General features: G+C 38.8%; 2 protein-coding genes across 5 annotated transcripts; one reads left to right on the plus strand and one right to left on the minus strand.

Moving 5' to 3' along the window:
- On the plus strand, positions 1–25,277 carry CHX28 (cation/hydrogen exchanger 28). Its single transcript, XM_028223591.2, has 3 exons — positions 1–976; positions 1,394–1,984; positions 24,458–25,277. Exons 1-3 carry the CDS (start codon positions 74–76, stop codon positions 25,073–25,075), a joined length of 2,112 nt encoding a protein of 703 aa, XP_028079392.2. The 5' UTR covers positions 1–73; the 3' UTR covers positions 25,076–25,277.
- On the minus strand, positions 18,664–27,453 carry LOC114281139 (uncharacterized). Of its 4 annotated transcripts, none has more exons than XM_028223593.2 (6): positions 26,295–27,417; positions 20,716–20,918; positions 20,156–20,244; positions 19,992–20,078; positions 19,709–19,906; positions 18,664–19,639 (listed from the first exon to the last, which is right to left on the minus strand). In XM_028223593.2, exons 3-6 carry the CDS (start codon positions 20,219–20,221, stop codon positions 19,316–19,318), a joined length of 675 nt encoding a protein of 224 aa, XP_028079394.2. In that variant the 5' UTR covers positions 20,222–20,244; positions 20,716–20,918; positions 26,295–27,417; the 3' UTR covers positions 18,664–19,315. The 4 variants fall into 4 exon arrangements, with proteins under 4 accessions (XP_028079394.2, XP_028079393.2, XP_028079395.2 ...); XM_028223592.2 differs by lacking the exon at positions 26,295–27,417 and adding an exon at positions 22,011–22,912; XM_028223594.2 differs by lacking the exon at positions 20,716–20,918 and having other exon boundaries at positions 26,295–27,453.

Consider the following 27,453-nt stretch of genomic DNA (forward strand, 5'->3'; position numbering starts at 1 on the left):
CACACCATTCATACGTAATCAAATCAGCGCACAGGCGATACACAAAACACTGAATTATATAGCTGACTTTGGTATGGTTTGCCATATGTTTGTGTTAGGCTTGGAAATTGATCATAACATATTTATTCAACCACCAACTGGGGAGACTAAAGTGGCTTGTGTAGGCATGCTCTCCACATTTGTTTTAGCACTTGTGGTGACTCCCTTTCTGCATGTTCCTGATGTTTTCAGTACCAAATTCATCCTCTCCCTTTCTGTGATTCTCTCTGGTACTGCCTCTCCTCTATTGACCAGGTTGATTACTGACCTCAAAATTGGCAAATCAGACATAGGACGGTTTGTGGTTTCAACAGGAGTACAATCAGACCTTGTTTCCACTATCCTCCTTGTTGTGGGATTCCTTATTTTTGATCCTATGAAAAGCTATGAAGTACGCAATTCACGCGATATCCTTCGTATGATCTCAACACTGGTGATTGAAATGGTATTAGCTGCCAAGCTATCACCTCTAATCATGAATTGGGTTAATAATGAAAACCCAGAAGGGAAACCTATGAAAGGCTCTCACCTAATCCTATCTGTTGCATATGTTGTCTTGGTATGTGGTTGCTCACCCACTATAGCTGGGTATAACTCAATATTAAGTGCATTCTTGGCTGGACTTTTGATGCCAAGGGAAGGGAGGATATCAAAGATGATGATTAGCAAAGTTAACTACTTCTTAACCACAATCTTCTATCCACTTTTTTTCTTTTGGGTGGGAGTTGAGGCTGATCTAACCAAATTCCGTGGTGATCGAATAGGTCCATGGGCAAAGTTATTATTCCTTTTTTTGATTGCAACAGTTGGAAAGGTTGTCGGAACTGTTGTCTCTGGGGTAATGTTAGGGTTTCATTGGCCGGAATCCGTTGCAATCGGGTTGCTTCTCAATATCAAGGGCCATTTTCACGCCTACTTGGCTATCATTGCTACAAAAGTTAGTAAGCCTACCTCTGTCCTTCTGTTGACTCTAACTACTTATCTTACTAATTTATTGTTAAGTCATGGCTATTTCCTTCTACTTGACTCATAAGAATAGCCAACCTAGAAAAATTGAAAGAGCTTGAGTAATTTAGATACATAACAATATATGAACAAAACTTCCATGAGATTATGATATTTTGAGATTATGATATTTTGACATTAAAACTTCTCTACCACATAATTCTTAATGAAAATTTTGTTTGTGTAACCCTTTTCTTTTCAAATTAATTTAGCATTGCAATACAAAATACTTCAACAATACCTTAGTAGATCGGCAGAAAATTTATGGAACAATAGTCATTGATGATATCATACCAATCTAACTAAAGTTTTTTTGTTTTTGTTTTTGCTTCCTACTGTCAAATTTAAGAATAAAATCACTTCCATTTCTACCAGCATTGCAATGTTATTTGCAACCTTTTTGACCATCATCTACACCCCGCTTGTTGTTGCAAACATCATTGAACGTGCAAGGAAACGCTCACCAACTCAAAAAATGGCAGTCCAGTGGTTGGACCCTGCAAATGATCTTCGTATTTTGCTATGCCTTCATGGGCCTCAAAACGTCCCAGCTTCCATCAACTTCATGGAGATTTCTCGAGGGACAGTTGACCCTGGTATCATGGTTTATGTAACAGACATGATCGAACTAACAGATCAAATAGCTGCCACACTAGCACATGGTGAAGGAATGGATGCTGTGACTGTGACAGACCAGGGAGTGACAGACATGAGGGAACAAATTACCAAAGCTGTCCAAGCTTATGTTGATGAGAATGGTGAAGGCATCAACCTTAAGCGAATGCTTGCCCTTGCAACAATAAATAACATGCATCAGGATATCTGCATTCTAGCAGAGGACTTGTTGGTTTCCCTCATCATATTGCCATTCCACAAGGATCATCAAGCAGATGGGAGACTCAATGTTGGCCATTCTGGGTTTCGACATGTGAATCGTAAGGTAGGTAAACATATAATCTTGAAGAAATGTAGAACATCAGTCTTATATATATATATATATATATATATTCAGTCAAGTAAATATAAGAAATGATCTATTTTCCAAGCCAAGGTGGCTTAGACAGAGCTTGGCATGGCCCGGCTTCGAGGGAGCCCTAAGTAGTAGCTTAGGGCCAGCTTAATGGGTGCTCATTTGTTCATTTTGATGATGGTCATATTCTATAAATATGATTCAACCATATATGTATGTATTTCTGATTATGTGTAATATCAGTTTTATAAACATAGATAGATGCTTATGACCTCTGTCTTTATCCCTGACATAGCATTAGGATATTTTCCAATAGATAGATGCTTATGACCTCTGTCTCTATACCCTTACTTAGCATTAGGATATTTGACAATGCTCAAGTGACATATGGCATTTGTATGTGAATATGTACTAGAAACCCCTCCACCAAATACTTAAATACACTGACTATTTTCTGATAAAGTCATAATAGAAGAATTCATTGAAAGAAAGAAAAAAAATATTTATGCTTATACATATCAAGATATCTACCAGCTTTTAACTTCCTAAATCTCAAGTCCATCTTACAAATTCTAAAAAGGACCATATGGTCCACTTGTAGTGAATAAAAAATATTTGTGATAATATAATTATATGCAGAAAATATTAAGTTTCCTAATTATAAGGCTGACAATAACTTGAGCATTGAACATTTTAGATGTAAATTGCAAGTAACATTTAAATGAAAAGACATTTAGGGTTAGTTTGGCATGTTTGAAAAAAGTTAAAAAGTAAAAAAGTCACTATCATATTTAAGTCACATCATCTTATTTAAGTCACATCACCTCTCTAACACATCACTTCAAACCCAACCCATATTTCCTAAAAAGTCAAAAAGTATACTTATTTAGATCATCCCAAACAATCCCTTAATAACAAATAAGGCCAAGCATAAAATGTAGGATAAAAAGAAAAATTGGAGCATCATACAAATGGCTTTTTTTAGTGTGTAGTCATGACTAAGAAATGAGTTTCCAAAACAAAGGAACAATGATATTATTTTACTTGGAAAACTAATTCATCCTTTCTGTTTGTATCCTTTATAACAAATTTGCCATGTGGCAATTTCCCAATTTATTTAATGCCACGTAGCAATAGAAGGTGAAGAGTTATTGATTGTTGAGGGCCCACCAAAGTCAAACGGCGGCTGCAAAGGGAGTTAATTTATTTTATTTAATTAATTGACTAAGATAATTGGTTAATTGATTAATTAAATAAATTAGTTATGTCAGGATAATGAGAGGCTCAATCGTTCCTAAAGATTCGGAAATAGTTGAGGCTTATCACCTAAAATAAAGCCTTATCCCCTTGTTTGTTGCTAAGTGGTTGTTATTTGTAATGATTACATGGGATCTGAAAGCTTGGCAAATCAACAAGAAGGCTACAAAATTGGAACCGATCTTCCCAACTCAAGGGAAGTTGGGTTTTTAAGGTTTTTTATGGGACGCGTGGTGGCTTGAAGGAGCTTAGTGGACCAATTCAAAGCTACAAAGAAGGCACTAGCCGTTAGTGGTCAAAATTATTCCTATTCTTGAGGATCAAGCTAAGGATCGAGGGACACATGTCACAAGGAGAAGCTGCAATGTTCCTAGCAGTTGAGCAGGAATGGAAGCATCCCCAACACTAGAAAAGGACTGCAAGTGCAACATCTTAAGGGATCCAGCACCAAACAACTCAACCAAGGGTCTTTGAACACATTTATCTTAGTTTCATAGATTTTATCTATCTTAGCTTCATAACTTTTATCTTAGCTTTTATAGCTTTATCTTTACATTCAAGCAATTCAATTCCATGCAATTAGTTGTTTATCTCAATTATCTTAGACTAACAATTGTACTTCATTTATCAATCAATGCAAGTCTCAATTCTAGTTTAGTAATCTTTAACACCTAGTAAATTTATTGAAAGTCCTCTTCATTGGGGCAAGATCCGAACTAGTAGCAGTTCCTCTAAGTCACACACAATCATTTCTTTGCGTTAGAAGTCAGAAATATCCAAACATTCCTATCCCTTGAACTAGGTTCAGAAGTTATGGCACTCCCGCAATCAAACATTAAACACAAGGCTACATGTTCATCCCTAGGATTTTCTGAGTGGTAAACAAATTTTTCCAAGTGATAAACAATTTTGGCTCTCCTAGTGGAATGCTAGATGTCATCTTTATCAAACATTCCTATGGTTGGTAGAGGTAGAGCGAAGAATATTGTGGGTCAATGAGAAGTGTTGCCTCCTGATAGTCTAGGATTAGATAAGTCCAGACCATCAGCAGTGCATCACAATCTTGAGGGATTCCATGATATGACAGAGAATCTGAGACATTGCCTCATTGTGGCTAACAGAGAGCTTTCATAGGAACTTTCTCATTCTTTGGCCACTCCGCTACGAGAAATGCGGCAGTCACAAACCGATCTAACAACAACAATTACTAATATGATGGTAACTTTCGGAGACAGGCTTCATGTAGTCCCACCACCAGCTCCAATTCTGCCCATAATAGAAATTTCCAATGCCGTTGTAGAGTAGAATCCTCAGAGTAGGCTAGTTGCCATAGAATTGCCACCTCCAAGAGTTTTTCAAGCCTTTTTTTCCAATAACCCCATACTTGGGGGGCAAGGAGGACAAGGCATTGAACTTGGAGAGTAAAGCGCATTAGTTTGTGAGCGGCAAAACAGACAGGGTAGATTCCTATCGCATCTCCTGGGTTGGCCCTTGGGCATAATTTCTGGGGGTATGCAGCACCACTCGTAGAGCCGGCTTCTCAGGAGGATGACAAGCGCCCAGTCCATGGCAAGTGGTATCAGAGCAAGCCTAGGGGCACTCTGATGGGGATGGTACATGGGACTTACACCAAGCACCTTCATTGTGAGGTCTGCACCAAGGGTGATGTTTGCACGGGGCGGGTTCTCATGGGTAGGGGAATGGACAAGCATGGAGGCAGGCAGGGCAATGTCCCCTGACGAGGGCGTCAGGGATTGGCAGTGGTAACATGTCACATACCGACTCATTGAGAATACGAGTTCTATACCAAACACCTTGCAAGCGTATTAGTTTGTGAGCTGCAAGGTAGGTAGGGTAGATCCCTATCGCATCTCCTAGGTTGGTCCTTGGACATAATTCACGGGGGTATGCAATACCACTCGTGGAGCCGGCTTCTCAGGAGGATGACAAGCACCCAGCCCATGACACTAGGCCCATGCCATCTGGACAACCACAGCCCCAGGGAGGTTGGTCAGGACTTAACTTTTTATCCATTGTTCTAGAGTAGAGCAAAATGAATTATACTATAATTCCTGAACTGAACTGAGAGGGCAAGACTTTGCTCTAATTCTTGAACAAAGAGGGCATGCTTATGCTCCCATTCCGAAACAGAGAGGGCATAATTATGCTCCGATTCCTTAACAGAAAGGGCATGCTTATGCTCCGATTCTGGAATAGAGAGGGCAGAATTATGCTCTGATTCTTGAACAGAGAGGTATAATTGCTTTCTAATTCCAAAACAGAGAGACCAGAATTATGATCCGATTTCTGAATCGAAGAGGCAAAACTTTGCTCCCGTTCCTGAATAGAGAGTGCATAATTTTGGTCCATAACCAAGAGGCTAGAACTTTGCTCCAATTTTGGAACAAAGAGGGCATAATTTTGCTCCAATTCCTGAACAACCACCGCGTGGAGCTGACCAAGTGATGTATCCACCAAATTCGGCTATGAATAGGGATCGGGTTATGGATGTCATCAATGAACAATTCGATCCTACACTCAGACGTGTTGGCAGGCCCATCTATCAAAAGCCCTATCCAGAAGCAATTGACAGAAACTATGAATTTCCTAGAAGATATAAAGTTCCTAACTTTGTTCTATTTTCTGGTGAAGATAATCATTCTACTATTGAGTATATTGACAGGTTTACTGTATGATGTGGCGAGGCAAGAAAGAATGATTTCTTAAAGCTGAGGCTATTTGCAAATTCCTTAACTGGACCGGCCTTTACTTGGTACATTAACCTGCAACCAGACTTAGTCCATTCTCGGCAACAAATGGAAGAAATGTTCCACTAGCAGTTCTACAAAACCGAACCATAAGTTACCATTGCCGTCTTGTCAAGAATTGTCCAAGTTCCTGGCGAGATGGTAAAGGCCTACATTTCAAGGTTCAAGAGAGTTAGATTCAAGTGTCACATTGTGCTGCCAGAGACATAATATGCCAGGTTAGCTCAAATCGGCTTTGACTTCAAACTTCGTAAGAAATTTGAAGGCATGGAATTTAGAGATCTCTTTGAATTAGCTGTGAGAGCAGTCAGGTATGAACAGATCCTCAAAGAAGAAGGGTACCTTCTATAGGGATCCTAATTATCCGGTAGCAAATGCAGATGCAGAACTTAACCATGAGGTTACTGTGGCAGAATTCTGAATAGAAAGCCTTATGTTTGCAAAGCATTTGTCAAAGTAGAACCAATGAAGGCGTAGGGAAATTTCCCAATGGCTAAAACAACTCGCTCATACACCTTCGACGTCACTAAGGAAGAAGAGATTTTTGACCATCCAATGACAGACAAGATGTTCAGATTTTCAATGGGTCACAAAATCCCATTTGCTGAAGAAATTAGGTACAAGGAGTACAGTAAGTTTCACAATTCCTGGAATCATTCTATTAATAATTATATTGTTTTCAGAAATGCTATTTAGGACCCTATTGGCAAGAGGGAGTTCAAATTTGCTGAGAAGGAAAAACCTGTGATAGGAGTAGATGGTGATCCTTTTCCTAAGTAGTTTGGAACAAACATGGCGTCCATCAACATGGCAGGAATCCCACGATCAATTCCTAAAAGGAAGATCAGTCTTGGAGCTCCTTCACGGTCCTACAATAGAAAGGAACTAGACATAACCTTCTATGATGACTCTTATCTGCGAGGGAGGAGAATATTGAAGAGACTTTCATAGTCTCAGAATTCCAGAAATGCACCACTAGAATTTCAGCTTCCAATACTCAAACCAGCCTGTATTCAATGTGGCCATGCTTCTCAGAGAAATGAGCTAATGGTTGAGAGTGTGATCATAAAGTATGGGGCAGAATCTTTTCAACCAATACCCAGGAATACTGAAGAATCTAATGAAAGAGTTTCTGTTTTCCAGTGACTTCGGCCTGCTAAGGCCGATTTGCAAGAAGGAATGCAGAACTTGAAGATTACAACTCCTACCCAAGGCCAAGCCAGAACTGTCAAACCTACTGTTGCACCCCCAGGACAATGGGTAAAGGTTAGACACCCTTAGTTCCCTCAGCCTCAGCTAACTTTGTCAAGATCTCAGAAGTGTCACTTACAATGGAAGAGACAAGCAATAAGATTGGCCAAGGGGAAGGGTAAGGTAGAATAGGAAGATTAAGATGTTAAACAGGAGGATTCAGAAGTTCAACCTGGCCAGAAATCCAGAACTTAGTTTCCAAAAAGGAAAAAGTTTAGAAAAGAATACCATCCTAAAGAAAGACCTATTGATACCATTCATGTTCAGAAGGATCCCATCCTAGTTCAAAAGCAATCAGAGATGTATGCCTTAATCTTTCTCAGATATCCTCATGAGCTGGAAATCCTATCTAGCCAACGGGAAGGGGGTAAAGCAGAGCAGAAGCTAATCAATCCTTAGAGCAAGCCAAGTACTTCAACCCAAAAGCTTTCATGTAACATGGTGTTTTTCCTGCCCCAATCTTTCAGGGCTAAGGAGAGACAACCATCTGATATATGTGGAGATGACGGAGAACATGGAGAGATACTAGAAATTCTGTAGGATTCGTACAGTAGAAGTCCTTCTAGCTTGCAGAAATCAGTCCATCCATAATCATGCTGAAGGATGAATCTGAAGACATAAATGTATCAGCCACAGAAAGTGTCATTTTTAAGAAGCCAAGTCTAGAATCTAGCAACCACCTTTGTCTTTTGTACATCACATGATTGCTGGATGGTGTTCCAGTCAATAGGCTCCTAGTAGACACAATGGCTCTGTAACCAAATGGCTCCGCAACCAATCTCATGCTTAAAGCTATGATGCAGAAACTAGGCAAGACACAAAAAGATTTGCTACCTTCTAATGCCAGCATTACAGACTTTGCAGGAGGCACAACACTTTGTCAAGGAATGTTGATCATGAATTTAGCTATGGGAGGTAAAATTCTAACTACTCCTTTCTTTGTCATTGACTCTAAAGAAACCTATAATGTTATATTGGGAAGAGATTGGATACATACCTGCATGGCTGTTCCTTCCTTTCTTCATCAGTGCCTTATACTTTGAAATGATAAAGATGTGAAAGTAGTCTGGGTAGACAAAAAACAGTTTGCAGCTTCTGCAAATCATGTAGAGGCAAAACTCTACAACAAAGAAATTGGTCCTATGAAGTTTTCAGGAATGGACAAGTTTGGTCATCCAAAAACAATGAATTTATCCAGCCATCCCTCAACATAGGAATTGGCAAATGTCTACAAAGAGCTAGTTGGCCCCCTAATTTCAGAAATCAACAGGCCAATAGTTGGATTCACAGAAAGGTTTAAAAATGGATCCAAGGCCGTCGAATGCTGAAAAGGCCATGGCCCTAAAAGCCATGATAACCAGGTTGACAACTTACCTGGCAGAGAAGAAATTGATGAGTTTTGATGAAGAAGAAGCTTCGGCAAATTCAACTGAAGTGATTTTTGAAGAAGACATTCCTAATAAAGACTTCATCCAAATAGAAGAATTAGAAACAGCTCTTGCCACGTTGGACGACCTCAAGACAAAGGTTCAAGACGCTTTGGAAGAAATCAATTTGGGAACGACAGAAAAGGTCAAGCCAGTTTATGTTAGCCAACTATTTCCTGAACTACATTGGACCAGACTTATTCAATTATTGTGTGAGTTTAAGGAATGCTTGCTTGGGATTATGTAGAAATGCCTGGGTTGTCCAGAGAGTTGGTGGAGCATTGTTTACTAATCAAAGAAGGATTCTTGGGGTACAAACAGCCTCCTAGGAGGATGTCTAAGGAGGTAACTCTACTAGTCAAAGATGAGTTGAAGTGTCTACTTAAAGTTGGGTTTATCAGAACTGCTAGATACGTAGAATGATTGTCAAACATAATGCACGTAGTCAAGAAGAATGGAAAGATTAGAGTACACATAGACTTCAAGAACTTGAACCTGGCCACCCCTAAGGATGAGTACCCCATGCTTGTAATAGACTTGTTAGTTAATGGTATTGCTAGGCACAAGGTCCTATCCTTTTTGGATGGCTATTTAGGATACAACCAGAATTTTATAGCAGAAGAGGATACAACCAAAACAGTCTTCTGTTGTCCTGGTACTTTGGGAACATATGAATGGGGTGTAATAGCATTCACCCTTAGGGTCCGTTTGGGAAGATGATTTGTAGCTAAAATAGCCACAAAAGACAAAATAGGCTATTTTAGCCACAACAAACAAAACATCACATCCAACCCATAATCATTACACTCTTCTCTCACAAAAAAAGTCAAAAAAGCCAAAAAGTCCTTCCCAAACCAAACTTTTTAGCCCAGGCTAAAATAATCAAAAAAAGCCAAAAAGCCAACCCACTCCCAAACTAACCCTTAAAAACGTTGGGGCTACTTACCAACGTACCATGAATTCTCTATTTCAGAACATGATAAGCCAATTTATGGAAATATATATTGGTGACGTAGTGGTGAAGTCGAATTCCTATGATGAACACTTGGCTGATTTGAAGAAATCTTTTGAAAGAATGAGGGAATGTAAATTAATCCTTTGAAATGTGCCTTCGGTGTAACAGTAGGGAATTTCTTGGGATTTCTGGTTCATCAGAGGGATTGAAATTGATAAGAACAAGACAAGGGCAATCCAGGAAGCCAAACCTCCTACTTGCAAAAAGGAGTTGTAGAAGCTTTTAGGACAACTCAGTTTTCTTAGATATTTCATCTCAAATCTGGCAGGAAAGGTAAAAATCTTTTCTTAGTTGCAAGGTTCTGAAAAGCGGTTGCAGTCGCCATAACGGTGGCGGTGACGCGGTTGGGGTTGCGGGGTGTAAAGGTCGTAGTGTAACGGTTGCGGTAACAGAAATCGTAAATTTTTTTATTTTTCGCACAATTTGAAAAAAACTTACCAATACGCATATTTTTTTTCCATGATCATATTTATTGGATTAAAAATAACAACAGTGATTTAGACCCCCTCAAACTTCAACCCCCACCAGCCCCCATACACACGTGGCGGGTGGTGATTGGAGGAGAAGAAAAAAAAGAAAAAGAAAAAGAAAAAGAAAAAGTGACCAATCAAAAAAGAAAGGGGGTCAAAGGGGGTGGGGGAAAGGGGGTCCCAATCTTTATTCTAAAAATAAATATTGATCAATTTTTGTAAATTTTTAAGTATGATCCAATATATTTCATATATTTAAATCACTATAAACTGAGTTTTTTACATTTTATTTTAATAATTAATGACTTTATATTATACAAAAAATCAATCACTAACTATTATATATAAGATAAACAATGACAAAAGTAAGAGAATAAATAAGAGCCTAAATATATATATATATATATATACATATTTTAACCAAGCCAAATAGATAATGATCACACCTATTATTATTATTATTATTTTCAAACAATATATAGATAAACACACACAAACAAAATAGTTTAGTGATAGCAGCTGAATAGAATAGCATAGGTCTTACAGTTTCAACAAATCAATAACATGTTCTTCATCTTCCCTCTTCTCTCTCTGCTGGAAATTTGTGTTAATGCATATAATTAGATAGTGGCATGTATATAATATGATAGTGGTAGATAGTGGTAATATATAATATGTAAGTGGCATATAATGGGTTATAATGATGTTTGTAATATCTCCTATATAAGGAGTGTCATTTGGTCTTGTAAAATAAGAAGTTTTGAATATAACAGAAATATATTCCTTCTTCCTCATATTTTCGGAGTTCTTCTTCCTCATATTTTCTAAGTTGGTATCAGAGCTACAAAAAACACAGCAGCCCTAAAACCGTCATAGCCATGTCGGAAGTCACGTCCGAAACCACTTCAACCCCTACCGCTGCCATTCCGTTGAAAACATCAAACTCTCACTCTGTCCAAATCACCACCATCCGCCTAAATGGTGATAATTTTCTCCGCTGGTCACAATCTGTCCGGATGTATATCCGTGGGCAAGGAAAGATCGGTTACATCACTGGTGACAAGAAGGCTCCTGCTGTTAATGATCCGCTGTTCGACAGTTGGGACGCTGAAAACTCCATGGTTATGACATGGTTGGTCAATTCCATGGAGGAGGATATAAGCTCTAATTACATGTGCTATCCTACTGCACAAGAATTGTGGGATAATGTTAGTCAGATGTATTCTGACCTAGGAAATCAATCTCAAGTTTTCGAATTAACTTTGAAGTTGGGAGAGATTCGTCAAGGAGATGATTCCGTCACCAAATATTTCAATTCGTTGAAAAGGTTGTGGCAGGATCTTGACATCTTCAACACATACGAATGGAAATCGGTTGACGACTGCAACCACCACAAGAAAACTGTGGAAGACAGCCGTATTTACAAGTTTCTTGCCGGCCTCAACATTGAGTTCGATGAAGTGCGAGGAAGAATTATTGGCAGACCTCCTCTCCCATCCATTGGCGAAGTATTTGCCGAAGTCAGAAGGGAAGAGAGCCGAAGGAGCGTCATGCTTAAGAAAAAAGGTACTGGTGAATCAATTGAAATTTCTGCTTTAATTAGCGATGCTGCGGCCAACAAGGCTGCAAATTACCAGCGCAGGTTTGATGATAAGCCACGGGTCTGGTGTGATTTTTGCAACAAGCCTCGCCATACACGTGAAACGTGTTGGAAGATCCATGGCAAACCTGTCAACTGGAAAAGCAGCAAACAAGGAGAGAAGAATCGTGGCTTTCCTACCACTAATGAAGCCGATTCAGGTCCCTTCAACAAAGAGCAGATTGATCAACTCTTAAAGCTGATAAAATCCAACTCCTCATCCGGTACTCCTAGTGTTTTGTTGGCACAAACAGGTAGAAATCCTAAAGCCTTCTCTTGCCTAAACTTCTCTCCGTGGATCATAGATTCCGGTGCTTCCGATCACATGACTAGTTTTTCCCATTTATTTAGTACCTATTTTCCTTGTTCCGGTCATGACAAAATCAGAATAGCCGATGGTAGTTTTTCACCTATTGCAGGAAAAGGATTTATTAAACTAACTGAGAAAATTAATCTCAATGCTGTTCTTCACGTCCCCAACTTAGCCTGTAACCTTTTGTCTGTCAGTAAACTATCTAAGGATTCTAATTGTCGTGTTACATTTTTTGAATCCCATTGTGAATTTCAGGACCAGAACTCGGGGATGATGATTGGGCGTGCTAGGATGCTTGAAGGTCTTTACTACTTTGATGAAGTACCTGTTAGTAATAAAAAAGCTCAGAGCTTTAATAGTACTAGTTCAATCTCTGTTCGAGAAAAAATAATGCTATGGCACTACAGGCTAGGACATCCTAGTTTTCTTTATCTGAAACATTTATTTCCAGAATTATTTAAAGGGATTGATTGTTCTTCTTTTCATTGTGAAAGTTGCATTTTTGCAAAATTTCATCGCTCTACTTATTTGCCAAAACCTTACCAGGCTTCCAAACCTTTTTATTTGATTCATAGTGATGTTTGGGGCCCTTCTAAAATCACTACTCTTTCTGGTAAAAGATGGTTTGTTACATTTATTGATGACCATACCCGCTTATGTTGGATTTATTTGATGAATAAAAAATCTGACGTGAAAAATTTATTCACAAATTTTTACAATATGATTGAAAACCAATTTCAAACCAAAATTGGTATTTTACATTCTGATAATGGAACAGAATATTTCAATGAGCAGTTGGGTGAGTTTTTGGAAAAAAAGGGAATTTTTCATCAATCTACATGTCGGGATACCCCTCAACAAAATGGCATTGCAGAACGAAAAAATAAACATCTACTTGAAGTAGCACGTGCTATAATGTTTTACATGCATGTTCCTAAATATTTATGGGGTGAAGCAATTTTAACAGCCTCTTATTTGATAAACAGGATGCCTACAAAGGTGTTAACATACAAAACGCCTTTCGATTGTCTCAAAACTTTTTTTCCTGACACGAGGTTGTTTTCTGATTTACCCGCCAAAGTTTTTGGATGTACTGCCTATGTTCATGTTCCTAGTCAATTTCGTTCAAAACTTGACCCCCGTGCTATACAATGTGTTTTTTTGGGTTATTCCTCAAACAAAAAGGGGTATAAGTGTTTCGACCCTCAAACCAAGAAATTTCATGTGAGTATGGATGTGTCATTTGTGGAAACAAAATCCTATTTCCCCAACACTTCTCTTCAGGGGGAGACAAGTGGAGTAGAAGACCGTTTTTGGGATATTTCTATCCCGCTCCCCAATGTCATTTATCCTACACAAAAACCACATCTGTCTGATAATGATCACTTAGGAGAACCAAGTTCTATGGTGCCTAGTCAAGAAGATTCTTGTTTAGGGGGAGAAGTACTACAAAATGATCTAAATCCTGAGCTTCAGGTTTATACTAGGAAGCGATTTCATCTGAGGAATAATGACCCGAATGTCCATCCTAATGACCCGAATGTCCACCCGAGTTCTGGCATCGAAATTTTAGGTAATCCTATTCCTTCTATTTCCGACCTTGATGTTCCTATAGCAATTAGGAAAGGTGTCCGAAATTGCATTAAACATCCTATTGCAAATTACCTCTCCTATCAAAGACTGTCTAAAAACCATAGAGCTTTCACATCTAGGATTTCACACTTGTTTGTTCCAAGGAATATACAGGAAGCATTGGATGATCCGAATTGGAAATTAGCAGTCATGGAGGAGATGAATGCTTTAAGGAGAAGTGGTACTTGGGAGATAGTTGATCTACCCAAAGACAAGAAAACAGTTGGGTGTAAATGGGTGTTTACGATAAAATGTAACGCAGATGGAAGCGTTGAGAGATACAAGGCGAGACTGGTGGCTAAAGGCTTCACTCAAACTTATGGGATCGACTATCAGGAGACGTTTGCTCCTGTTGCTAAAATAAATTCCATCAGAGTACTGTTATCTCTTGCAGTAAATTCAGATTGGCCTCTACATCAACTTGACATTAAAAATGCATTTCTCAATGGTGATCTTGAAGAGGAGGTGTTCATGAGCCTACCGCCGGGATTTGAGCAGAGACTTGGAAGCGACAGAGTATGCAGATTGAACAAGTCATTATACGGACTCAAACAATCACCAAGAGCATGGTTTGAACGCTTTGGGAAGGCAGTTATCAGTTGTGGCTTCTCGCAGAGTCAAGCAGATCACACAATATTTTATAAACATTCAAAAAACAATAAAATTGCAATTTTGATTGTTTATGTTGATGACATCATTTTAACTGGTAATGATGAAGCAGAGTTAGCAGCCCTCAAAGAGAAACTCGCAAAAGAATTTCACATTAAGGATCTGGGAGCCCTCAAGTATTTCCTCGGAATGGAATTTGCAAGATCCAAGGAAGGTATATTCGTTAATCAGAGAAAATATGTTCTTGATCTCCTTGGAGAAACAGGTATGCTTGGTTGTAAGATGGTGGAGACTCCGATCGAGCCTAACTTGAAGTTACAAGCTGCTAAGGCTGAAGAAGTCAAAGAGAGGGAACAATATCAGCGACTTGTCGGGAAATTGATTTACTTGTCTCATACGCGGCCTGATATTGCCTTTGCAGTCAGCATGGTAAGTCAGTTCATGCACTCACCAGGGGCAGAGCACTTTGAGGCCGTTTATAAGATCTTAAGATATTTGAAAGGAACTCCAGGGAGAGGCTTACTGTTCAAGAAACATGGACATCTTCAAGTTGAAGTATACACAGATGCAGACTGGGCAGGAAGTGTTACAGACAGGAGATCAACATCCGGATACTGCTCCTTTGTAGGTGGGAACCTAGTTACATGGCGGAGTAAAAAACAGAATGTGGTAGCTAGAAGTAGTGCAGAAGCAGAGTTCAGAGCTGTTGCCCATGGAATCTGTGAAGTAATGTGGATTAAAAGAATTCTTGAAGAATTAAAGCTTTCTCACCCGACACCTATGAAGGTCTATTGTGACAACAAAGCAGCTATATCTATAGCTCATAATCCAGTTCTACATGATCGCACAAAACATATAGAAGTGGATAAACATTTCATCAAGGAGAAAATCAATGCTGGCATAATCTGTATGACCTACCTTCCAACAGGTGAACAATTAGCTGATGTGCTAACGAAGGGACTACACAAGAAGCAATTTGATAAGCTGACTAGCAAGCTGGCTATGGAAGATATCTTCAAACCAGCTTGAGGGGGAGTGCTGGAAATTTGTGTTAATGCATATAATTAGATAGTGGCATGTATAGAATATGATAGTGGTGTTGGTGGTAGATAGTGGCATGTATATAATATGATAGTGGTAGATAGTGGTAATATATAATATGTAAGTGGCATATAATGGGTTATAATGATGTTTGTAATATCTCCTATATAAGGAGTGTCATTTGGTCTTGTAAAATAAGAAGTTTTGAATATAACAGAAATATATTCCTTCTTCCTCATATTTTCGGAGTTCTTCTTCCTCATATTTTCTAAGTCTCTCTCTATCTCTTGTTCCTCCATTTTCTCTCTTTATCATCCCTCTTTTCTCTATCCCTCTTCCCCCATTTTTCAGCTTTTTTTTGTGTGTTTTTTCGAAAGAAACAGTTTGGAACCGTTACGTAACGGTGCGTCACAAGCTGTTACGGCTGTTACGGCACCGTTACGACCGTTACGGTAGCCGCTACAGCCGATACACCTGTGAATCTCAGTCACATTGCAAAAACGGCCGTAACGGATGGCGGTAACCACCAAAACCGTTACGTAACGGCGTTACGTAACGGTTGCGGCCTCTTTTTAAAACCTTTTAGTTGCCAAAGTTGAAAAATGAAGAACAATTTGGATGGGAGCCTTATCACCAACATGCCTTTGAAGTCATCAAGAGGTACTTAGTACAGCCTCCTGTCTTAATTCCTCCTATCAAGAATAAAGTTCTTAAGTTGTACATTTCCGCTTTGGAGAAGTCTATTGGGAGTTTGTTAGCACAGGATAATGAGCGTGTGAAAGAACAAGCAATTTATTATCTTAGCAGGCTTCTGACTCCGTTGAATGTAAATAGAGTCCTATGGAGAAATTATGGGCTTGTTTGGTTTGCTTTTGAGAGAGTTATTTTTGAAATTTTTTTCCAAAATGTTGTTTAATTTGTGGTTTTTCTCAAAAAATTTCCAAAATCACTCTCTCTTGCAAATCAAACATTCACTTTTTCTCTCTCATCTCTCCTTTTCAATCACTTTTTCTCTCACACACATCTACTCAATTACAATAAAATATCAAATCATCTCAAACTCCCAAACTCCAAAACTACTTTCAAAATATACAACCAAACAAACTAAAAAAATTTCTAAACTCTCTCCCTAATTTTTTTTTTTTTGAAAATCACTCTCTTAAAAGCAAACCAAACACACCCTATGTCTTGCACTCTATTTTTTTGCAATAAAACTAAGGCATTACATGCTTCCTATTTTGGTTTACTTAGTGTGCAAAACTGATTTGATTAAGTATTTACTTTCTCGACCCATAATGAGAGGCCGAATTGGTAAATGGGCCTTAGCTCTAATGTAATTCTCATTTCAGTACATTCCTCAAAAGGCTATGAAAGGCTAGGCCCTAGCAGATTTCCTTGCTAATCATCCTTGTTTAGAAATTGGCAATGAATCTGGATTTAACCTAACTTCATGTTTTTCTTGTTTCACTCTTTGGACTTTGTTATTTGATGGTTCTAAAACAAATTTAGTTTCTGCATGTGGGGTCATAATCATTTCTCCCAAAGGCTTGAAGACACAATTTCTTTTCAGTTTAACTTTGAATGCTCAAATAATTAGGCAATAATTAGGCCAAACATGAAGCTATGATAATCGGATTGGAGATGTTGAGTGTAATGGGAGCTTCAACAGTAGAAGTGATTGGAAACTCACAACTTGTCATTAATCACTTAGGGGCATTTGTAATGCCATAGTGAAGATTTGGCTCCTTACTTCATGGAGGCCAAATAGCTCCTAGCAGACATTGATGATGCTTCATTCAAATACATTCCTAGAAGCTTCAACTATGAAGCCGATGAGATGGCTCAAATTGCAACCGGAGTATGAATTCCTCAAGGATTTCATCAGAGAACCATCACCATCCAGAAAAGATTGCTGCCTTCAGTTAAGAGAAGGAAGCATCCTATCCTGAAAGTGAACATGTCAGAAACTTCTGAGGAAGATTAGCATTTTCCTATAGTCCAATTCTAGAGGCTTCCACAATTTCTTGTGGATAGAAAGGCTAGAAGGAAAGAAACACACTATGTTTGGATTGAAGGAGAACTACACAAGCAAAGTCTAGAAGATGACCTGCTCTTGCGATGCATTTCTAAGGAAAAAGCAATCGAAGTAATGGTTGAGGAGGCACATAAAGGAATTTATGGGGCTCATCAAGCAGGAAGGAAAATGAGATGGTTAATCAGAAGGTGTGGATACTATTGGCCTACTATTCTTTTAGATTGTGTTAGATTTTCCCGAGAATGCCTACCATGCCAAGCCCATAGCCCTATCCAACATGCTCTAGCAACTTCTATGAATTCCGTAGCTACGCCGTGGCCATTTAGGGGTTGGTGCTTTGACATGATTGGCAAGATCTTTACGCCTTCTTCAAAAGGTCATTCCTATATATTTGTGGCTATGGATTACCTTACAAAGTGAGCCGAAGACATTCCTATGAAGTCAGTAAATCAAAGTGACATCATCAAGATGATCAAGGAAAACATTATCCATGGATTCGGCTTGCCTCAACATATTGTGGCCGAGGAATTGTTTTATTTAGTGGGGAGGTCCAGGCCTTTGCCAAAGAGTATGGTATAAAACTCTCTCATTCAACTCCATATTATGCTCAAGGCAATGGCCAGGCCAAGTCAACAAATAAAGTTTTGAAAGGCATCATTGAAGGAATGATTGGAGACAAACCCAGAATTTGGCATGAAGACCTATTAGAAACATTGTAGGCCTACAGAACTTCAAAGAGAACAACAACAGGAATGACACCATTCATGCTTACTTTTGGGCATGATGCAGTCTTGCCTATGGAAGTTACAGTGAAGTCTTGAAGAGTTTCATTTCAGAATGGGTTAAATCCTGCTGAATACAATCAAGCCATGTTTATGGAGCTTGAAAATCTAGACAAAGGTTGGCCGCCCTAGATCATCTTCTAGTACAGAAACAAAGAGTAGCCGGGGCTTATAATTGAAGAGTCAAAACCAAGAGCTTTGCAGAAAATGACTTAGTCTGGAAAGCAGTCTTGCCATTTGGTGAAAGAGATCCTAAGTTTGAGAAATGGTCTCCAAGTTGGGAGGGCCCATTTCAACTTTTTAGAATTTGCAAAGGAGGTTCTTAGTTGCAAGATCTAGATGGTGAATTACACAAGCATCCAATAAATGGCAAGTATTTGACAAAATTCTATCCAACAATGTGGGAAATGTGGAGTCAACAATGCAGAATTCATTGCATTCATCAGATCAAAAATGGCCTGAACAGGCCGAACAAAGCTAAACATGTGCAGAAATGTTCAAAAACGGCTTCGTCCAGAACCAAGCTAACTAAACAAAAACGGCTTTAATAGGCCGAACAAAACAAAAAGTGCTGTAAATTTCTAAGCTAAGCAAAAGTTCCAAAGTGCAGGGAAAAAGAACATTACAAGAGGTCGCTTAATTTGGCCTTGAGAATGTTCCAAGGAGCATCCACTACTTGCAAATCAGTCACTATCCTGGCACGGGTTTCTACAAACTCAGGAAGTTTGACATCCAACTCTGAGGGTTTAGCACTGACAGGAGAAGAAACTACTTACAATTCCTGTTTTTGGCAGCCAGAATAGTGCATATTTCTCAACGTCTTGCAGTTGAACTTGAAGAATAGCAATTTGGTCCTTCAGGTTGGCAATATGCTTTTCCTTAGCATCAGTAGCTTCCTTCACCTTCTTGTAGGATTCCACATACTCTTTCAAAAGATTTTGCAAGTAAGCCAACCGCTGGAATTTCCTATCAATTTCTCCTTGTTTTTGAACAAGGGATAGGCGAGTCTGGCTTAAGTCAGAAAGTTGTTGAAATTCTTGAAGAGCCAATTGAAGATGAGAATCAAAAGCTACAAAAGTAGCTAAAACCCCCAAAGCAGAAGTCAAAACTGGAAGTCGTCCTAGATTGCAGAACGTCTGAGAAGTACATAGCAGTCAGAGACCTCAGGTCATTTTTGGATTTCTTAACTTTACTTGAGGAAGGAATAGCTTGGCTTGAAAAGGCAATCCCACTGTCTGAGGCAGAAACAGTTGGAGTAGTTTTCTGTGATAGTACCTCAAAATAAGCATCTAAGTTCACAATTAGCTTTGGAACAGATGGAGCAGTTTCTGGTGCGAAGGTTTGGGTAGTTTCAACTTGGGCTACTGTAATTTCTTGGGCCTCTTTCTGCACAGAAGGATCAAGTGTAAGAAAGAGGGAAAACAAAAGTCAAGGAAAGTAATTGTGAAATTCAACCTTGTTGACGGATGGTGGATAAATTATCTCAGGAAGATCATCTTCTGTTTGAGACGTAGTGGCAGAATTGGAGGAAACAACCATGAGAGTGCTGCCTTTGTGTGCTGCCATCTTATACCTTTTTGGTCTGGTTGGAGCTGAAGAGCCTTTGGCTAGGATTTCCTTAGCTGGAGCTTTGGTTTCTTTAGTTACAACAACCTAATAAGATTTTTGAAACCAGGAGGAAAACTCAGAACAGAAGATATATGAGAGAAATAAACCAGAAATGTTGGATCATTCCTACCCGAGGAGAGGATGAGCTTGGAGGACTTGCTGTAATTTCTTCTTTGTAGTTGGATCTAGTTCGTTTGGCTAGAGGAGTGGCAGTTTCCTGCATACAGAAATTCAATTTATTAGTAGAGATTAAAGTTGTCATTTGTCAGAAAAGATGGTACATACTAAACCTACCAATTCTACTCTAGGAAAAACCGCCTTTCTTTTTGCTGGACTTTTCTTGCCAGTTTCTGGTGGCATGTCAGAGGAAGCAGGAATAACAACTGCAAGGCCAAAACAGAGAGATTTTCAGAAACAAGCAGAAATAAAGTACGCTATCAGAAAAGAAGCAACTGACATGCATCAGGGGCAGGATCCACTTTGATCACTCATTGTCTAATAGCATCCTCAACCTCCTAAGGAGGAACATTGGTCTTTGCAACAGTAATTTTCTCCTTTTCAGAACGGAAGGCATCCATTCCTTTTTCATAGACTGTATCAGCAAAGACTGAGGATGTATTAGGAAATGGAGGAATGACTCTACCATAGGGTTTCAGGAAAGTTTCTAAGGCAGGAGTTTTGGCACTTCAGTCTAATAGCCTCTAAGGAATGCCAAGTTTGCATTATCTTTGTGTTTATTAGAGATTTCAGTCAACTTTTCCTCTTGTATTCTCTCCGTTTCCTCAAATTTTAGAGGGTTTCGTTTACACTTACAGAAATCCTCGAAATGAAATGATCAAATAATGAGAATGTACCTTTTTTTCTGTCCTCCAGATGGGGCAAGTCTTGGAGATGCTTTTTTCTTTGCTTCTTCAATTCTTGCTATGCGGTCTGGAGAGAGACAAAGCAGGAGTGTGCCTAGATCAGCAGATGTCTTGTTCATAATGTGCATTCCCCACCAGACATCAAACTCAATGGTTGCATCAGGAACTTCATTGAAGGCTCTGAAGTTAAATTTCTGCTTCAAAGCAGGAAAAACAGGGCTGAGGGCCTCAATCTCTAAGTTGCTCAAAATAAATATGCTCCAAAATGTGTCATTGTAGGACTAGTATGGAGGAATGGGGATCATCTGGGACAAACCAAACTAACGAGCAAATTGCGTGGCATTGTAGATTACTACACCACATTTGTTGTTGTTTGGTGTAAAGCTAAGGCCAAATGGAAGATCTTTGGAGATCAGAAAACTAGTCCAGACTTCAAATTGCTTTCTGGCCAGTGGCTTGGGATGGAGGAGTAGTTAGCTAGGAAGGAGCAAAATCACGTGAAAAGGGAAAAAGGGCAGAGGCATCACGAGTAACCAACTTTCGGTAGAAGAAAGTAAAGCAAGCATCAAAGGCATGAGTCTTGGGGTAGGCCTCTAGCAAACGGAGGTCAAAACACTCAAACTGTGGTGCAGAAGCAGGAATTGATGGAGCAAAGAGCCAGCGCTAGAGCTACATAAGCCAGAAGGGTCCAGATCCATTTGTCAAGTGTGAAGAGACCAACTCTATCATACCTCTGTAAAGGTGTGAAAGAACAAGAGGGCCTAGTGCTAACTTCCTACCTTGAGAGAAGGCCTTGGTAGTTCTGTGAAATCCTTTGTAAATTTTTGAGAAGGAACGCAAAACAGACATTTGTTTAACCAGAAAATCAGAAATGACATGTGCTCAAGGTTAGAAACTGCTGGAGTTTTCTGAGCAGCAACCAGGAAGGAGGAATAGGTAAGCAGTTTCTTGTCAGGGTAAATCTAAGCTACATCTTTGCAAGTGAGAAGGTTGTCTACTTCTTCTCCATGGGGGCGAAAACCAGCCAAAAAAACATCTTGCAAAGTGGGGGCCATCATACCAGCTCTTAACGCTATGTTTGGTTGGGTTGGGGGATTTGAGGAGGAATTTGGAAAGGAAAGTGGAAAATATTACATTTCACCTAGTTTTACACACCTTTTCTTTTTCCCTTTTCAAATCCCTTGCTAAATCCTCCAACCAAACACATCATAAATAAAAGTAGTTGGTGGAGATGGACCAAAAATGAGAAATGAAAAAGAATAGAACTTTGTCAAGACGAATGTTACCTTGGCTCAGTATGATCGCGTCATAGATTCCTGCCTCTTTCCAGACTTGGCTCTTAGCAGCAGCCATGTGATCTAACGAAGCAACATACTCAGGCTTGGGAGAGTGCCAAACCTTGATAGGTGAAGAGAGATTGTAGCGGTTTTAGTTAACAGGAATAGAATGTTCAAATGGCAGCTTCTTTTCTAGGCAAGGATAATACTTGTTCAAGGAATAAGGGAAACCAGCAGCAAAAGCAGGACCAAGCCCCAATTCGCGTCTCAGAGTCAAGCCAATGGAGTAAAGAAGATCGATCAAATACTTGGAATAGATTGAGGGTTTCCTCTTCTTAATGAGCTCATCAATTTTAGGCCCAACAGTCTTGGGATCATTCTCAGAAGTGGCAGCATTTTTGGCAGCCATGGATGAAATCAAAGAAGAAAGAGAGGGAAGAGTTTTTGAGAAGAAGAGGAACTGTAAAGTGAAATCGAAAAGACAGTTGGGGCTATTTATAGCCCTAGTGCTAAATGGGTTAGCTTCTTAAGGAAACTAAAGCCAAACCCTTGGCAGCATGGTTTGAATTTTGTGAAATTAGGGCTAAAGATCCTCATCTAATCACTCCATTAAGTAGTCCTCATCAAAGCTTGCAACTGATGTGATGCCGTCAACCATTTCCCAGAGTTTTTGAGTCTATCATATGAAGAAGTGTCCTCATCAATTTTTCCATTGAGAGGATGCCGCCATGATTGACAGGCGTAATAACAGACATCGGCACCATTTCCCACAGTGATGTTTCTCAAAGCTCCGTTCTCCAAGTCTACATATCTCAAGGGTCTTAAGTCCATCACATCAAGGAGAGTTATCATTGGATCTCAAGAATCAAGGCAACAGGGGGGTGTTAAGAATTCAAGTACATCCTTTCAATTCCTTGGAAGAAATAAAGAATATATTTGAAGAGGGGTATTGTTTGTACCTTTTTTGGCAAATTTTTCAATTGGCAATTCTCCAATTAATTTAATGCCACGTGACAATAGAAGGTGAAAAGTTATTGATTTTTGAAAGCCCACCGAAGTCAAATGGCAGCTACAAAGGGAGTTAATTTATTTTATTTAATTAATTGACCAAGATAATTGATTGATTGATTAGTTAAATAAATTAGTTATGTGAGGATAATGAGAGCCTCAACCATTCCTAAAGATTAGGAAGTAGTTGAGGCTTGTCTCCCAAAATAAAGCTTTATCCCCTTGTTTGTTGCTAAGTGGTTGTTATTTGTAAGGATTACATGGGATTTGAAAGCTTGGCAAATCAACAACAAGGTTACAAAAGTGGAACCGATTTTCCCAACTCAAGGCAAGTTGGGTTTTTAAGGTCTTTTATGGGTCATGTGGCAGCTTGAAGGAGCTTAGTGGACCAATTCAAAGCTACAAAGAAGGCACTTACCATTTGTGGTCAAAGTTGTTCATATTCTTGAAGATCAAGCTAAGAATCAAGGGACACACAGGTCACAAGGAGAAGCTGCCTCGTTCCTGGCAGTTAAGCAGAAATGGAAGCATCCCCAACACTATAAAAGGACTTTAAGTGCAACATTTGAAGGGTCTATCACCAAACAACTCAACCAAAATTTTTTCAATACATTTATCTTAGCTTCATAGCTTTTATCTATCTTAGCTTCATAACTTTTATAGCTTTATCTTTAAATTCAAGCAATTCAATTCCACTCAATCAGTTGTTTATCTCAATTATCTTAGATTAGCAATTATACTTCATTTATCAATCAATGCAAGTCTCAATTCTAGTTTAGTCATCTTTAGCACCTAGTAAATTTATTGAAAGTCCTCTTCATTGAGGCAAGATTCGAAATAGTGGCAGTTCCTCTGAGTCACACAGTTATTTCTGTTTTAGAAGTCAGAAATACCCAAAAATTCCTACATCTTGAACTAGGTTCACAAGTTCTTGCTCGTAATCAAACATTAAACACAAGCTTATGTGTTCGCCCCTAAGATTTTCTAAGAGGTAAACAAATTTTTCTAAGTGGTACCTTCGACATCCTTCTAACTAGGTTTCCAAAAAATATTAAAAACACAAATATATGTATGTGTGTGTGTGTGTGGGTGTGTGTATAACTTCCATAAAATTGTTGCAATACCAAGTGTAAAATAACATAAAATTAAACATTTTGAACAAATTATATATAAAAATAAAATAACACACATTTGTTATAAACTATAAAGCAAAGCAGGTTTCATGTAATAAAATTAAGAGCTAAGTAGTTCATAAAATGCTAAGTTGGGTTCTAATGTTTAACAATGTCAACAAATACTTCATCTTTTATTTCTTCTTATTTTATTTTATTTTGTTTCCAAGATAAGTTTTTTCATTATTTCCTAATTTATACTCATGATCAATTCCATATTAGCATTTTAAATTCCAATTTTTTTTGCCCGATGAACACTCTTTTTCTGTTTGGTAGGTTCTTCGTCATGCTCCATGCTCGGTAGGAATACTAGTGGACCGGGGATTTGGTTCTATTAACAAAATATCAAGATCATCAGTCTACCTTAATGCAGCAGTTATTTTCATTGGAGGTAAAGACGATCGTGAAGCACTAGCCTATGCAGGTCGTGTGGCGCAACATCCTGGAGTGAAACTCACAGTCATAAGATTCCTACTGGATGCGAATACGGACAATACTACCTCAACAAGACATGTCAGACCTAGAGTGAATACACCTGAGCAAGAAGAAGAGATTAAGCTCGATGACGAGTGCTTTGCTGATTTCTATGACAGGCATGTGGCCAGAGGACGGGTTGCTTACATGGAAAAATATCTTGTGAACTCTGGCCAAACATTTTCCACCTTGCGTTCACTGGAAGGGCAGTATGGGCTTTTCATAGTGGGCCGAGGAGGGAGGGTGAATTCAGTTTTGACTGTGGGGATGAATGACTGGGAAGAGTGTCCAGAGCTAGGACCCATTGGGGACATTTTATCAGCTTCTGACTTCTCAGTTACAACCTCTGTATTGATCATCCAACAACATAGTCTTAAAGGAGAACTAGCTGGCCTGGATGATGAATTTTCAATCATGTAAATGTAACTGCTAGCAACATGTGATTCCAATTATAGATAGGTACCTGATTATTCATTTTTTAAACAAAATAACTAGGATACTTGTAGATGAATGTAAATGAAACCTAGTAGAATGCAATTTAAGCAAATGGATGCAATGTAGATGTACAAACAAAGCTAAGAGCATATTCTTTTAGGTTTTCTTAAGAAAGTTCCAATGATTGTACGTTGGGTGTCTTTAGAGTTTCTCAATCACTTTTCTCTACATATAGAAGGTGGAATCATTTAGGATATTGATCAAATGTGATGTGAGGGATGAAAATCTTGAGGTGTGACTCATGCCCTGGGGGGGGGGGGGGGGGGGGGGTGGTGGTTCTGAGAGCTTAGAGAGAGAGTGCATGTTTTGCTAGAATTCCATGGTAGTTTTATTAGTGGTGTACCAATCTGATGGAGATTGAAGGGTTGAAGGGTTCATCTCAGTTCTTTTGTATAGATCTAGTTGTTCCATTCAACTAGCTTGTGCTTGTGTTTTATGCTTTCGGATTAATCAAGAGAAGGCTTTCATTCACTCTCTATATGCTAGAGAGAAAATGCTTTCTCTTTGAGATTTTTGTAATTGTTTCATCTGTTTGAGGGTTGATACTAGGTTTAGCATACTATAATGGGTGTTCCATGTGATCATTTTCATTTTCTTGTGTTGGATTTTTGAGAAATAGTGTTGTTGGGGTTTAACCCCTGTGGTTTTTTCTTACTTGACTGTCAACTCTGGCTTTTAGCCAAGTGTTTTGGTTTTTTTTTATTTTTTATATTTAAATATACAAAAATGTCTAAGACTCCTTTTTTTTCCCACCCCCTTTGAACCCCCCCTCTCCATCACTCCTCTTAAATATATAAGCAATCAAGGGTTGCTTATGTGAGCATTTATATGATATGGCACGGTGAGTGATAAAATTGGTTGTTTCTAGTTCTAACCTTGTGAACACAACTTTTGATGATGAATATTCATATAACAAGTGAAAAATCTAAAAATATTTGAGGTATTGATTTATGATTATGTTTTAATTTGAAACAATAAATAACAATTACAATCAAGCAATCAAGACAAATCGATATAACGATTTAATGTAAAAAAAATCATAATTGGAGTGCTTCTAATTGTGAGAAAAAATCATGAGCCAAAATTACAAAATAATCTACTAAGAAGACAAAAATAGGAATTACAAAAGAGTACTCTCAATTACCTAGTGAATGTACGCCTGAATTGAACTAAATCCGATTTGCCTCTTCTACTACCGTCTTCACCTTGGAATTGTTTTGCCCAACGTTGAATTCACAGCGTTAATGTCGAATCTACGACGATAAGCCACTACAGAATCCACCAAAATTTCAGGCTCAACTTCTCCGGAATCTACTGAAGAACAACTCTCTCTTTTGTGAATAATAGAAAACAAACAAACCCTTGATGATATTGATATAAAGTTCATGGATCCATTGATCGCTCTTAAATCATCAAGCAAACACTCATAAAGCACCCTCAATATAAAACACTTTGTTTTTTCTTCCTTTGTCAAAATCTGGATGGCTCAAACTCTAAAACGAGCAAACAATGCATTTTATAGTAAACTGGATCGCGAAGACCGCTCGAGCAGTGTGAGTAAAGGCAGTGCAAAACATATAGGCTGACTGCTCAAGCGCAACTTTCATTGTTTGAGCAGTAAAACTTGCTTCCTAGAAATTTAGGCGCCCTGCAAAAGTACTAGATGATCATTTTCTCCATTCGAGCACACAAATAACCACTTGAGCGATCAAATAATTTCGACTGCATTTTCGCTTTTTGCTTAGCTTGATCCCCATACATAGCCAGCAGCCAAGTGGCAAACATGAAAGGATCAAGATCACAAATTTCTTTACATAAGCACAATTTAGGTTAGATTTGCACCTAAGCTTCACTGAAACAAATGAGAGAATAAAATTATAACTGAAAGGAGTTTTATTAAACGGGTTGCCAATTGTAAAAACCTAACCAGAAGTTCTTTCATGTCACAATGAGAGGCTTCCACTGCCTGGGAACAATAAACTTGGGCTTATGGCTGGGGATTGTTTCAATTGCAGCAGCAGAAATAAGTAATCACAGATGGTGAAGTTTTGAAGATAAAGCATCTGTTCACACTCACCTTGGTGCGTGGTTATGGCTAATGATTGTGGGTAGTGAATGTCTGCTGTATCTTTGCTGTATTAGGTTTGGTAAAACCGTGGTCATGGCAATTGGATCTTCCTGGGTTGTTAAGAACACTAGCAAAGTTTGAAGATGGAAGGTTCTGGGCGAGAAGATGAGTATTGTGCCATACACCTAAGGCGTGTCATGGATGTTTGATTCCTTGGTTCAAGGTGTGTAACAAC

The sequence above is a fragment of the Camellia sinensis genome, chromosome 2 (genome assembly GCF_055761805.1).
Source record: "Camellia sinensis isolate YWXY chromosome 2, ASM5576180v1, whole genome shotgun sequence".
NCBI lineage: Eukaryota > Viridiplantae > Streptophyta > Magnoliopsida > Ericales > Theaceae > Camellia > Camellia sinensis.